This window comes from Podarcis liolepis (assembly GCF_965112155.1).
Source record: "Podarcis liolepis genome assembly, chromosome: 18".
NCBI lineage: Eukaryota > Metazoa > Chordata > Lepidosauria > Squamata > Lacertidae > Podarcis > Podarcis liolepis.
Window position 1 is genome coordinate 12,219,317 of NC_139572.1, and position 12,960 is coordinate 12,232,276.

General features: G+C 49.7%; 1 protein-coding gene and 1 long non-coding RNA gene across 10 annotated transcripts in view; one reads left to right on the forward strand and one right to left on the reverse strand.

Moving 5' to 3' along the window:
- Window positions 1–11,852, forward strand: part of ADAMTSL5 (ADAMTS like 5) — a 30,991-nt gene extending 19,139 nt beyond the window's left edge. For 8 of the 9 annotated variants that reach the window (XM_083483910.1, XM_083483908.1, XM_083483905.1 and 5 more), the window contains exons 4-12: window positions 692–752; window positions 1,878–1,986; window positions 2,748–2,875; window positions 3,432–3,555; window positions 8,239–8,322; window positions 8,883–9,046; window positions 9,146–9,389; window positions 10,479–10,550; window positions 10,841–11,852. In XM_083483910.1, coding sequence (XP_083340036.1) covers window positions 692–752; window positions 1,878–1,986; window positions 2,748–2,875; window positions 3,432–3,555; window positions 8,239–8,322; window positions 8,883–9,046; window positions 9,146–9,389; window positions 10,479–10,550; window positions 10,841–11,157 — 1,303 coding nt within the window. In that variant the 3' untranslated portion in view covers window positions 11,158–11,852. The remainder of the gene's footprint in view (window positions 1–691; window positions 753–1,877; window positions 1,987–2,747; window positions 2,876–3,431; window positions 3,556–8,238; window positions 8,323–8,882; window positions 9,047–9,145; window positions 9,390–10,478; window positions 10,551–10,840) is intronic. The other variant, XM_083483903.1, reaches the window with a different exon arrangement.
- LOC310697603 lies at window positions 4,356–8,244 on the reverse strand. The gene is made up of 2 exons (XR_014521089.1): window positions 6,570–8,244; window positions 4,356–4,941 (listed from the first exon to the last, which is right to left on the reverse strand). It is a non-coding gene; the product is annotated as an uncharacterized lncRNA (long non-coding RNA).
- Window positions 11,853–12,960: the final 1,108 nt, after the last annotated feature.

A 12,960-nucleotide genomic window follows, 5' to 3' on the forward strand; every position in this document is an offset into this window, starting at 1 on the left:
CCTTCATTTGGTGCAGGGATTTTATTTTCAGGATAAACAGGACTCAGTTTTTGAACCTTCACACACCACTTTTAATTGTTCTCCGAGACAGGGAGGAGAAAAGAAAATTGGGATATTTCGGGATCAAATCAGTATGGCTTCTGTAATTCTGGGACTGTCCCTGGAAAATTGGAGGGTGTTTTTTTTTCTTTGCTTGGCTCATAGATGCCTTTCGGTAGCATGTACAGTGGTACCTCTGGTTGTGAACGGGATCGCAACATGAAGGATTTCATTCGCAACATGAAAAGAGCGCAACCTGAAGCGCCGTATCTGTGCAGGTGTGCTGCGCGATTTAGTGCTTCTGCACATGCACGAGCAGTGAAACCCAGAAGTAACCCTTTCCGGTACTTCTGGGTCGCCGCGGGACATAACCTGAAAGAACGTAACATGAAGCAAATGTAACATGAAGTATGACTGTATAAGGAAATACCTCTGTGCCACCTTTTGAGCCAAAAGGCTGCATTCATCAGGAAACTGCCTTAGCCATGCTTTGCCAATATAACATTTCACCAGTATATAGCCCCAGCACCTTGAGAATGCATGCCCAGCAATCCTCTTGCTGCTTACCTGGGAGTAAGCCCTGCTGCACCCAAAGGGGCTTCCTTCTGCATAGGATGAGTCTCTCAAGGAGGTGTTTTCTCTTCACGTACAGGTTCCCTGAGGAGGAGATGTGCAAGGGGCCTCTCAGGCAGTACCGGGTGTGTGAACTGGATGTGAGTACTTGCCTTGTCAAAGAATAAAGTGCTGCACACACTTATTGCGGGGTTTGTGTTCGAGGTTGCATTTGTAACAGGTCCCGGTTAAAGGGTCGAGCCAGGGTTCAAATCAGCCATTTGGAAGAGTCTCCAGCCTCTGTATCCCTTGGACTGATATAGGATGATATGCAGAGGTGGGGAGAATTACGCTTGAGCTTTGTGGAGGGGAGGAGGTGGACTCCCAACACAGCAATAAATATAATCTGCAGCTTGCCTTGCACTCCTGCTCCCTATTCTTCATTGTTATTACTGACGATGAATGATTATTAATTACCTGCCCTTCACCCTAAAGTCCCAGGGCTGGTTACAATTTATTTACAATACTATTTATTATTTATTTTCATGCCACCCTAAACCTGTAAATCTCAGGGTGGTTCACAACATAACATTAAAATACTTTGGTTCTCAAACAGTTTACGGTAGTTGTCAAACAAATAGGTTCCCGAACGCTGCAAAGCTGGAAGTAAAGTCTGCAAATGTTTTTTGAAAGCCAAACATCCGACGGGCTTCCATTGAGTGCAGGAAGCTCCTGCAGCCAACCAGAAGCTGCGCCTTGGTTTTAAACAGTTTCAGGAGTCGAACGGACTCGCAGAACGGATTAAGTTCGAGAACCAAGGTACTACTGTATACAAAACATAGAATACATAATGAAAATAATGAATGCAAAATGGTAAAAAAAGAGCTGAAAGCAATCTACAACTGCAAAAATAAGGAGCAGGGGTCCTAAGAATGCAGAGAGCTTTGAGGGTCCCCGCTTTGGACCACTGTCAAGGGATGCTTTGGGGAGTGAGGGTCAAGGGCTGGCATTGCCTAGCAACCACCAATGGGCTGGGAAGGAAGTCCAGCATCACCTAGCAGTTGTCACCAGCATTTGGCTGAAAGGCAGAGGTGGATCTACGGTGGGTGGTGAAGTGAAAGTTATTATTGAAAGCCAGATCTTTCCAGCCCTCTTGTGCAAGCCCCGCCCCCCCATGGGTGACGTCAGGGCCCCAATTCTGGCAGTGGCCAGAGAGTACAGGCTGGATCTCTGTTTCCTTGCTTCTCATTGTCCTTTCACACTGTGGCTTTCCTCCTCTCTTGCAGGAGTGCCTTCCTGGATCTGTCCCCTTCCGGGCTGTCCAGTGCTCCCTCTACGACGGCAAGCCTGTCCTGGGCAGCCAGACACCTTACCAATGGGTCCCCTTCCATGGAGGTGAGCTCAGCCTGGGGAGATCTCAGTCCAAAGCACAAGGGGAGGTTTTGGGGTTTCCCCCTCTTGTGCTGTCCTTTAAGGAGTAGGGGAACAAATCTTTCCATTTCATAATCTCACAACACTCACACATCTATCTATCCTCACAAAAATTTGGCAGGATTTTAGTGCAAATTTCTCGTAAGATATATATATACCCAATCAAGCAATTCCCCCTATTATACAATGTATTTCTACATGGTATTTTCATGAATATATTCATTTTAATTCACATTTCCCCTCCTACAAAATATGCATTTTGGGTTTGGGGAGGGTTGTTGAGAAATGGCATTGAAAAATTCGTAGAAGTGCAAATTAGCTGCATTCTGGTTCATTTTATTGCTCTGGTGAGTGTGAATTGGGGGCAAGTGGGTGTTTTCCCCTGATAGTACAGTGGTGCCTCGCAAGACGAAAATAATTCGTTCCGCGAGTCTTTTCATCTTGTGATGTTTTTCATCTTGCGAAGCACGGTCCGTCGCAACTGTGCCTCTTCAAGCGGCCTTCATTTTTGGAGGGGGAAAAGTGTGTCCTATAGAACGAAAAATATGGTATCTCCTTGACATCAGATGGGAGGGCGTTCCACAGGGCGGGTGCCACCACCAAGAGGGCCCTCTGCCTGGTTCTCTGCAACTTCACTTCTCACAGTGAGGGAACCACCAGAAGACCCTTGGAGCTGGATCTCTGTGTCCCAGCTGACCCCCTTCCTCCTCTTCCCTTTTTGCCAGCCCCCAACCTCTGCGACCTGAACTGCCTGGCTGTAGGGCACAATTTCTACTACACCTTTGGGAGGGTCCTGGATGGGACCCGCTGCAGCCCAGACTCCCGGGACCTCTGCATCAGCGGCCGTTGTTTGGTAAGTCCCGTCAGATTTGGGTCAGGGCCTGAGGCGAACCCCAAAAACTAAAACAAGAATAGACTGAAAGCAGATTAAAACTCACTTCAACTTTCCAAACATGCAGGTAGACTTGTCTAAACAGGAAAGTTTCTCAGCAGGATCCCAAAAGAGTCCAGGGAAGGCACCTGCCTGATATCAATAGTCAGGGAGTTCCAAATTGTAGGTCCTGCCACCCTAATGTGGAAAATGGGTCTTATGTGGTACCTTTAACAGGACAGTCAGGTGGGCACATAAGGGGTGCACAGGGATGCTAGCTGGGGGGGATCCCTTTGGGGTATCTAGCGTCCAGGGTCATTTTATGCTCTGATTGCTTCCTGAATAATAATAATAATAATAATAATAATAATAATAATAATAATAATAATTTTTATTTATTTATTATTTGTACCCCGCCCATCTGGCTGAATTTCCCCAGCCACTCTGTGCTAGACTTCTGCTGGAGATGCACAGATTTATCAAATCCCCCACCTCTAATCTGGTGCCTGATGCTCCCCCCTCTTGGTCTCCCTTCCAGAGAGCCGGCTGCGATGGGCTGCTGGGCTCAGAGTCTCAGGCGGATGCCTGCGGTGTCTGCGGAGGCAGGAACGAGTCGTGCGTCCTGGTGCACCATGTCTTCCGGGCAGCCTTTCCCAGCTCTGGTGATTCAATGCCCTGACGTTCTCCGTGGGTGAATGCTTTGGCTTTTGGCTTTCCATGCTCTTCCTCCTCACCCCAAGCACCTCCTCCTCCTCCCCTCCCCAGCACCTTCCCCGCTTTGGGCAAACGCACATGCCACTTTGTCAGGGATTGAAGTCAGCAGAACGGAAGTGGTTGCCCCAGAGCAACAACAAAGAAAAGAGGTGTCCTTTTTTGCAGCTAGGAAAGTGCAGACAAAATGGTGAGGTAACCAGCCTCCTATAACCAACAGGCTTAAGTCTAATCAACACACGAAGGGGGTAATACCACAGAGTCCACTGTCCTGCCACACTTAGCTAGGACCACTTCCACTCCCCTTGGGTGGAGCTCGGGTCTCCATCCTGCTGAGAAGCTCAAAGTGCAAAGAGGCTTCAGCTGGTTGCTCCAGCTCTCACAAGCCACTCTTGAGTTCCCCTGCCAACAGTGTAGGAACTTATTTCATATATATATATATATATATATATATATATCCAAAATAGAGAAATAGAATAAGAAAGAAAGAAAGAAAAAGAATAAACTTACATCAAAAGATCTTACAAATTCCACATATTGAGATTACTTTGAATCTCCTGACTTCCCCCATTCCATCCATCCATCTTAATTCTACTTTCAACTGCATAGCAATACTTTTCAAATTTTTCATTTTCCTAAGTTATCTGTACTTTCTATTACATTATAAGTGTATTTAGAATCCTGCTAATGTTTTAACCTGTTTGCAATGATTTTGTATATACATTATAAACATTTCCCATTCTTTTTAAAATTTCTTGTCTTCTTGGTTCCTGAGCTTCCCAGTTAATTTTGCCATTCCAGCATAATCCATCAACTTGATTTGCCATTCTTCTTTGGTTGGGGTTGTCTCTTCCTTCCATCTCTGGGCTAGCAAAAACCAAGTGGCCATTGTAGCATACACAAACAGTTTCCTCTGATCTTTTGGGATCTCGGTACCTATAATTCCTAGCAGAAAAGCTTCTGTTTTTTTTTAGGAAAGGTTATTTTAAACATTTTTTTCATTTCATTATATATAATTTCCCAGAATTTCTTGATTACAATTCCACCGCATATGATAAAAGGTAACCTCTTTTTCTTTACATTTCCAGCATATATTGGTACAGTACTTGTTCTATACATTTTTGCTAATTTTACTGGGGTTAAGTACCACCAATACATCATTTTAAGGGAATATAGAGAGAAGGCTTGGTAATATTCTAAGTTCTGGGGCATATACTGTTCTCCACTCTCTCTTGATTCTTGCCATAAAAATATTTGAGTCTATGCACATGCTGACCACAAATAGAATGTTAGGTTGTTCCTACCCTGTTTTCGTTTTGGCACAGCTCCCAAACTACCTGAAGAATTTGGAGCAAATGATTCAGCAAAGGAAACACAGCCCAGAATAACTAAGGAGATAGTACAAGAATACTTAGCTAGTTTAGATGTATTCAAGTCTCCAGGGCCAGATGAACTGCATCCAAGAGTATTAAAAGAACTGGCAGATGTGATCTCAGAACCACTGGCAGTCATCTTTGGGAATTCCTGGAGAACAGGCGAAGTCCCGGCAGACTGGAGGAGGGCAAATGTTGTCCCTATTTTCAAAAAGGGGAAAAGAGAGGACCCAAATAATTATCGCCCAGTCAGTCTGACATCAATACCAGGGAAGATTCTGGAGCAGATCATTAAGCAAACAGTCTGTGAGCACCTAGAAAGGAATGCTGTGGTCACCAATAGTCAGCATGGATTTCTGAAAAATAAGTCATGTCAGACTAACCTGATCTCGTTTTTTGACAGAATTACAAGCATGGTAGATGAAGGGAACGCAGTGGATGTAGCCTACCTTGATTTCAGCAAGGCATTTGACAAGGTGCCCCATGATATTCTTGTAAAGAAGCTGGTAAAATGCGGTCTTGACTATGCTACCACTCAGTGGATTTGTAACTGGCTGACTGACCGAACCCAAAGGGTGCTCATCAATGGTTCCTCATCATCCTGGAGAAGAGTGACTAGTGGGGTGCCACAGGGTTCTGTCTTGGGCCCGGTCTTATTCAACATCTTTATCAACGACTTGGATGATGGACTCAAGGGCATCCTGATCAAATTTGCAGGACACCAAACTGGGAGGGGTGGCTAACACCCCAGAGGACAGGATCACACTTCAAAACGACCTTGACAGATTAGAGAACTGGGCCAAAACAAACAAGATGAATTTTAACAGGGAGAAATGTAAAGTATTGCACTTGGGCAAAAAAAAAATGAGAGGCACAAATACAAGATGGGGGACACCTGGCTTGAGAGCAGTACATGTGAAAAGGATCTAGGAGTCTTGGTTGACCACAAACTTGACATGAGCCAACAGTGTGACGCGGCAGCTAAAAAAGCCAATGCAGTTCTGGGCTGCATCAATAGGAGTATAGCATCTAGATCAAGGGAAGTAATAGTGCCACTGTATTCTGCTCTGGTCAGACCTCACCTGGAGTACTGTGTCCAGTTCTGGGCACCACAGTTCAAGAAGAACACTGACAAACTGGAACGTGTCCAGAGGAGGGCAACCAAAATGGTCAAAGGTCTGGAAACGATGCCTTATGAGGAACGGCTAAGGGAGCTGGGCATGTTTAGCCTGGAGAAGAGGAGGTTAAGGGGTGATATGATAGCCATGTTCAAATATATAAAAGGATGTCACATAGAGGAGGGAGAAAGGTTGTTTTCTGCTGCTCCAGAGAAGCGGACACGGAGCAATGGATCCAAACTACAAGAAAGAAGATTCCACCTAAACATTAGGAAGAACTTCCTGACAGTAAGAGCTGTTTGACAGTGGAATTTGCTGCCAAGGAGTGTGGTGGAGTCTCCTCCTTTGGAGGTCTTTAAGCAGAGGCTTGACAACCATATGTCAGGAGTGCTCTGATGGTGTTTCCTGCTTGGCAGGGGGTTGGACTCGATGGCCCTTGTGGTCTCTTCCAACTCTATGATTCTATGATTCTACTTCGGGATTGACCTCCTCTTCAGCTTGTCTTAAATTAGCTCAACTGTTCCGTAAAATAATAGTTAGCTTTATGGAGTGTTATTTCTTTAGTTTAAGACCTCGATTCTTCGGATTAACTTTGGTTTCAGATGAACCTTAAATGCTCCAAGGTCTCAATAACCAGGTATTTGAGCTCGTCGTTATTCAGTGGAGATTCCCCCGCCTGGTCATTGCGGCATCGGGCTTTCTCACCTGGGGGAAGGATCGCTGTTGTTAGCATCCAAGGTCTCCTTCCTCCCGGTCTGGGTTTAGGAACCCCCTTCGATGCCGCAGCTGATCCTTACAGGTTCAAGCAACTCTCCTGAACCCTCGGGGGGGGGGGCGTGAAGCCCTACAGCCCCCGTTTCACCCCACTGGTGAGTGTGCATCTCACGGAGAATGCGGGACGCACATACGAAGTCGACCTGTGGTGAACCGGAAGTCCTAACTATGGTTACTTATACTAACATGCTCTCAAAACTATAAAATGGTGAGAGCAGCTGCCTTGCCCTGCCTCACAGGTTGGTGGCCATCTTGAAAGTCACTAGGACAGATTTTTCAACCTACCTGCATACTAATTGTGCCAGGACTGAAGCTCCCCATACTTTAAAATTTGATTTTCTTATTATATGATTCTGAAAGCCTTTATGTCCTTTCACTTTATCATACCATAAATACTGTACGCATGCCATTATCATGTCCTTCTAGATCTAACACATCTCCATTTTTCAATATCATCCATTCCCAGGTCCAGCAGATGCAAGATGCCTCATAGTACAATCTCAAATCTGGCAGGGTGAAACCTCCTCTCTCTCTCATATCAGATAACAATTTATATTTTATTCTTGCTTTCTTCCCTTGCCAGATGTATCTAGAAATATATTTTTGCCATTCTTTGAAGCATCCAGCACTGCTTATCACTGGGATTGATTGAAATAGAAACAACATTCTTGGCAATACATTCATTTTAACCACTGAAATTCTCCCCCTTAATGATAAATTCATTCTTTCCCAAATTTCTAAATTCCCTTTTATTTCTTTCCATGTAACAATTTAGGAACTTTCACCACTTTTTACTGCCTGTGCCACTTTCATGAATCTGACCTTTGGAGAGTTAGTAAGTAAATCAACTTTTAACTCACCAAAGGGAACTTGGGAACTCACTGAGAAAGGCATAATTTGAAGGAATCACAGTCCACATTTCCATGCTTTACTTTGCTGAGTAGTTTGTGATTTTAAATCTATGCTTGGGTCCCCTCACCAAAGAGAACTTGCCCCAAACTTGGAACTTGGCAGCCAGGGAATTCTCCTCCTGCATAGATTTTGATCCAACAGGAATTCACTGAAAAGCATGAGATCACAGAATAGCAGAATTGGAAGGGTCCCTGGGGGTCATCCAGCCCAACCCCCTGCAGGGCAGCAATCTCAGCTAGAGCATCTCTGACAGGTGTCCATCCAACTCCTGACATTTCAAGTAGTATGTCTGAGGAAGCCCTCTTTCCAGCGCTGCACGTCACACTCTGAGCCTCCCCCCCCAAAAAACATGCAGTTCCCCTTCACCCCCTGGCTGCCTCCCCCTGGGCAGCCCCCTCCCTCCCCAGTGGTCTCCCCCCCCCTGCACTTGACCTGTTCTCCTCTGATTGCTTCACAGGTTACTTTGGCTACCGGAATGTCACTCAGATCCCGGCAGGCGCCAGACACATCAAGGTGACAGACAGCAGCCGCAATTACCTCGGTAGGAGGGGCAGCTGGGCAGGTTCCTATTCCCACCCCCATGCCTGTTGCTGACCCCTTGTGGTGGTGGGGGCCCCAAGAATTGCATCCTACCAACTGCCTATTTTGAAACTGCACTTTTACAAAATGGACACACATTCAGGAACCCTGGCAGGTGGCTACCCATCTTCCATTTAAAAACCTTTCATGAATCCTAGAAGCATTGCAAGGGGCCCCCAAGGGTCATCTAGCCCAACTCCCGGTGATGCAGGAATTGCAGCAAAAGCATCCCTGACAGATGGACACCCAACTTCTCAAGCCTCCAAGGAAGGAGAGCCCACCACCTTCCAAGAGAGTTCGGCTGCCGAACAGCTACTTTCTGCACAAACACCCCTCTTGAGCTCCAAGGACAGTGGCATTGCCCTGAGGGGCCACCCCCAAGCAGGCCCTGCCTGTGGTAGCTCCCCACGCCTCCTCTGAAACTGGAGTCCCCCAGAGGCTCCCTTGGGGGTTCTGGGGTGGTTGGCTGGGGAGGAAGGGGCCAGCCAAAAACTCCCCCAAAAACTTCCTTCCCCTCCCCAGCTCTGATGACTGCAAACCAGCGCTACGTCATTAACGGTGACTGGGCCATTGACTGGCCAGGGACGTACGAGGCAGCAGGCACCCAAGTCCGCTACACTCGCACAGCGGATGCCCACGAGAGCCTTGAGGCAGCCGGACCCACCCAGGAGGACTTGCTGGTCATGGTGAGATGGGCCAGGGAATTGTTTGGGGTTTTTCCACCTGGGTGCAAAGGATATTAACTGGGTCTCGCCCATGCGCCCAATGCCTGTTTCTTGCCTCAGGTCCTTTTCCAGGAGCCCAACGCGGGCATTGAGTTCCAGTTCTGGCTCCCAAAAGAGCACTTCCACCCCATCCAGAGTGACGCCAGCCCCCTTCGCCAGCCCCAGACCAGGGAAGTCGGGGATGGCTCACCAAGGGAGCACCCAGCCATCCTGCCAGCCCCGCCCTCCCAAAACGACATCGCCAGGAAGACACCTCAGCGGGAGGGAATGCCCTTGCCAGCCAAAGTGCCCCCAGGGAGCTCAGGTATCCTCAAATCTATCTCTCTCCCCCCCATTCTCTTTCCATCTCTCCTTCCTTCACCCCCACAATAGTTTCAGGGTGCAGGAGTGGAGTGCTCTTAGAAAGAAACATTTTCTTGTTGGAAATCTAGGAGATTTGAGGGATTTGGTAGCATTTTTTCCAAGGTACCCACCCATGCAGACCCTGATCCCATGTTTGCCGTCCCCTTGCTTTCCCCCTCCTCCAGCTCCAATGTCCTGTTTTCATAGAATCGTAGAACTGTAGAGTTGGAAGAGACCCCAAGGGTCATCTAGCCCAGCCCCAGCGATGGAGGAATGACTGAGCTACCCAGGCGCCCTGGGTGACCCTGGGGGCCAGTCCCTGCCTCTCTCTGTCTTGCCTACCTCACAGGGCTGGTGTGGGATCAGGGCCACAGGAGCCTCCTGGAGCTGCTTGGAGGAAGAGGCGGATAGAAGTGCTGTGAAATGAATAAATGTCTCCACAGATTCTGCTGCTTTCAGCAGCTCGCACCCTCCAGGCACCCTCAGAGCCTTGGGCTGCTCCCACCCCATAATTTGAGGTGGGATTCCTGGCTCTCGGCATGCGCAGGCAGCTCCCCAGCTTGTGAGCTCATTAGTGCAACATTTTGCCACAGAACCCACAAAGCCCAGGCTGGTTTCTGGCAGCCTTTGATGTTGCAGGAAGATTCCTCCAAGGCCCAGGCAGAGCCACCTCTTCTCCCCCCAACCCAGCAAAAGAAAAGCCTGAGAAGAAGCCCCTGACTAGAACCCCAGGTACTGGGAACTGTAGCTCAGCGCTGTGCAAACTACAGTTCCCAGGATTCTTTGGGGGCGGGGGTGGGGGGGCTTGATTGTGTGCATGCCTCTCGCCTAGAACTGGGTTTCCAGGCCACATGCAACTCTCCAAATCCCACCAGCCACCACCTCTCGGCCGGACCTACTTCTCAGGGCTTTTGCCAGAGCCCCAGACGCCGCCCCGCACTTGTAGGGGGAAAGAGGGCAGGGTTGAAGTGCAGGAAGGACTACTCATAAAATAGAAGGCGGTCAGTGCCCCCCCTTTCCCCCCACAAAATGCTTTCTTCTCATCCTGCAGGGCTGTGCGGGGCGTGCGACTCTCCCAGGGGAAAATCCCAGCGCATCCACCACTACTGCAACAGCGACTTTGGTACGTGGCCCCTCCGCATGGAAGGGAACCTCAAGGGTCATCTAGTCCAAACTGCCGCAGTCTCCCTCCTCCCTCCAGGGCCAAGGTGGGGAGGAGCGTAGAGGGTCCCATGCTAAGGAACCCCCACCCCCTTTCCTGTTATCCCCAAAGCTCCTGAGTTCTTGGGATGTTGTTACAGGTGGAGAGGGGAGCAGGATGAGGAGAGCCCTCCCTCGGGGGGCTCTTCCCCTGGGGGGCCGCCACAGGAGAGCCCCCTCCTGACCTCCTTTCTCCCCTGCCTGCCTACGCAGTCTTCCGCGCCCGAATCCTCTCCAAGCGCCGGGTGGGGCAGGAGACGCGCTACGACGTGCAGGTGTTGCACACCTACCGCAACCGCTTCCCCGTCGTGCGCCGCGAGTTCGTCTGGGTGCCCGACGCCTGTGACTGCCCGCTGCTGGCCGAGCAGCGCGAGTACGTCCTGATGGCCCGGCGCCACGTCAACTACGAGCACACCCTCAACCGCCTGCTGCTGCCCCGGGGCGGCTACGCCCGGCCCTGGACGCCCCGCGAGGACCTGCAGCTCAGGGACGTCCCCAAGCACTGCTCCCGGGGTGGGACCCCGCCCTAAGGTGGGGGTCCCCGTCTCTGCCGCGTCCACCGTCCGGGAGTCCGGACCCTCTGCGGACCTCCGGGTGCGCCACGGATCTTTCGCGGCTGCCGTCTGTGCACGAGGGCGAATTCAAGGGAAGGGAGACTCTTCCTCTCTCACAACGCGATTGGCCAGGGAGATCTGGGCTTGAGCGCTTTTGCCTTCATTCAGTCCCGGGGGGGGGGGGGATTCTGCGTCTCCCTAACAGTTGCTCCTAGGATCCCCTTCCCTGCCATGCTCAGGTCTCGACTCTGCGCGGAAAACATTGGAAGATTCAGGGGGGACAAAAGAAAGGTCTTCTTCTCACAGAGGGGGTTGTGTTAAGCTGTGGAACTCCCTGCATTAGGAAGCAGTGGCAGCCGCTCATCTGCTCTGAAAGAGAATTCACGACAGATGCAGCTACTGGCGCAGTGGATTGTCCCCAATGGCTATGCTCTCCTTCCCCTTGACAAAATCAGGAGGCCAAGATCGCCTGGGCATTGGTGGCCTGACTTGCACTTCCACCCATCTCCCGGACACATTAAGCCACAGCGCCACCATGGCTGACTCTGCCCAAAATCTCAGAGGACGCTGCCTGCAAGAGGACTCTGGGGCATATACAGAGTCCCTCTGGCCTCGTAAGCTCAGTCTTCATTTCTGCTCCTCGAAACCAGTAAAGGTATTCTACGGTCTGACATGCTGCATTGATTCATTCATTGATTGTGTTTATATCTCCTGGGAGCGTAACATGGTGCACATGGCAAAACCACACTGGGATATCGGCTGAGAGGCAGCGCCTGGCCTCCAAGGCCACCTAGGGAGCTTTCTGTGGGCGAGGTAGGAGGATTTGAACTTAGGTCTCACAGGTCCCAATCCAACACTCTGGCTCTCTAATGACACACATAAACTTCCCAAGCCACCCTCAAACTAGCTTCAGCAAAGCAAACATTTGACACAGCCTTTACACATGCACAGACGCCAACTTGTGAGCAGGAGTGATGGGCAGTGATTGCAGATATGGACAGCAAGGGGCGACTTACAATGCAGCAGTGGGGAGAAGAGGGTGTGTGTGGAAAGGACCTTGGTGCTTTTTAAGGTGCTAATGTGTCCATGGCCTCAGGGGAAGGCAGCTCACCCCACACTCCCCAAACCATCCTGCCTCATCCTCCATTTATCCAGGCTACAGGCAGCCTATGGCTCCCTCTCCTGGACAATTGTGGTGCAGCAATTTTGCAGGAAGGAGTCCAATGCCAAATTTAGGTTTGTTTGACTGCTCTGTTGCCCTCAGAAGGTAGATTCTCCTCCTTTGGAGGTTTTTAAGCAGAGGTTGGGTGGCCATCTGTTAGGGATTCCATTGCTGTGATTCCTGCATTGCAGGGGGTTGGAAAAGAAGTCCCTCGGGGTCCCTGGGGAGGTGCATTGCTAGTCCAGGTGAGGGAGAGCAGTAAATGCAACTAATAAATAGGATATCTTCACAGGTAGGAGGAGCATAGGGACCCCCACAATGGGGGCAGTTTTGGGGACCCCCATCTCCACCACATTCCCTTCCACGTGGGCCACCTGCCCAGATTCCTCCCCCCCTCCAGCTGTGCTTTCAGGCAAGGAAACAGAAGTTAGAGGGATTTGCTGCAAAATGACCCCCATGCAGCCCCCACCCCTACCTTGGCCCTGTCACACCACAATCTGGATCAGGACTGAAACCCGATGGCCACATCAGTATCACTGCCATCTCATACGTCTCCAACATCCTGACTTCGTTTCACTCATTTCCCCCAAACTCGCTGATTGATCCCATCAATGTGC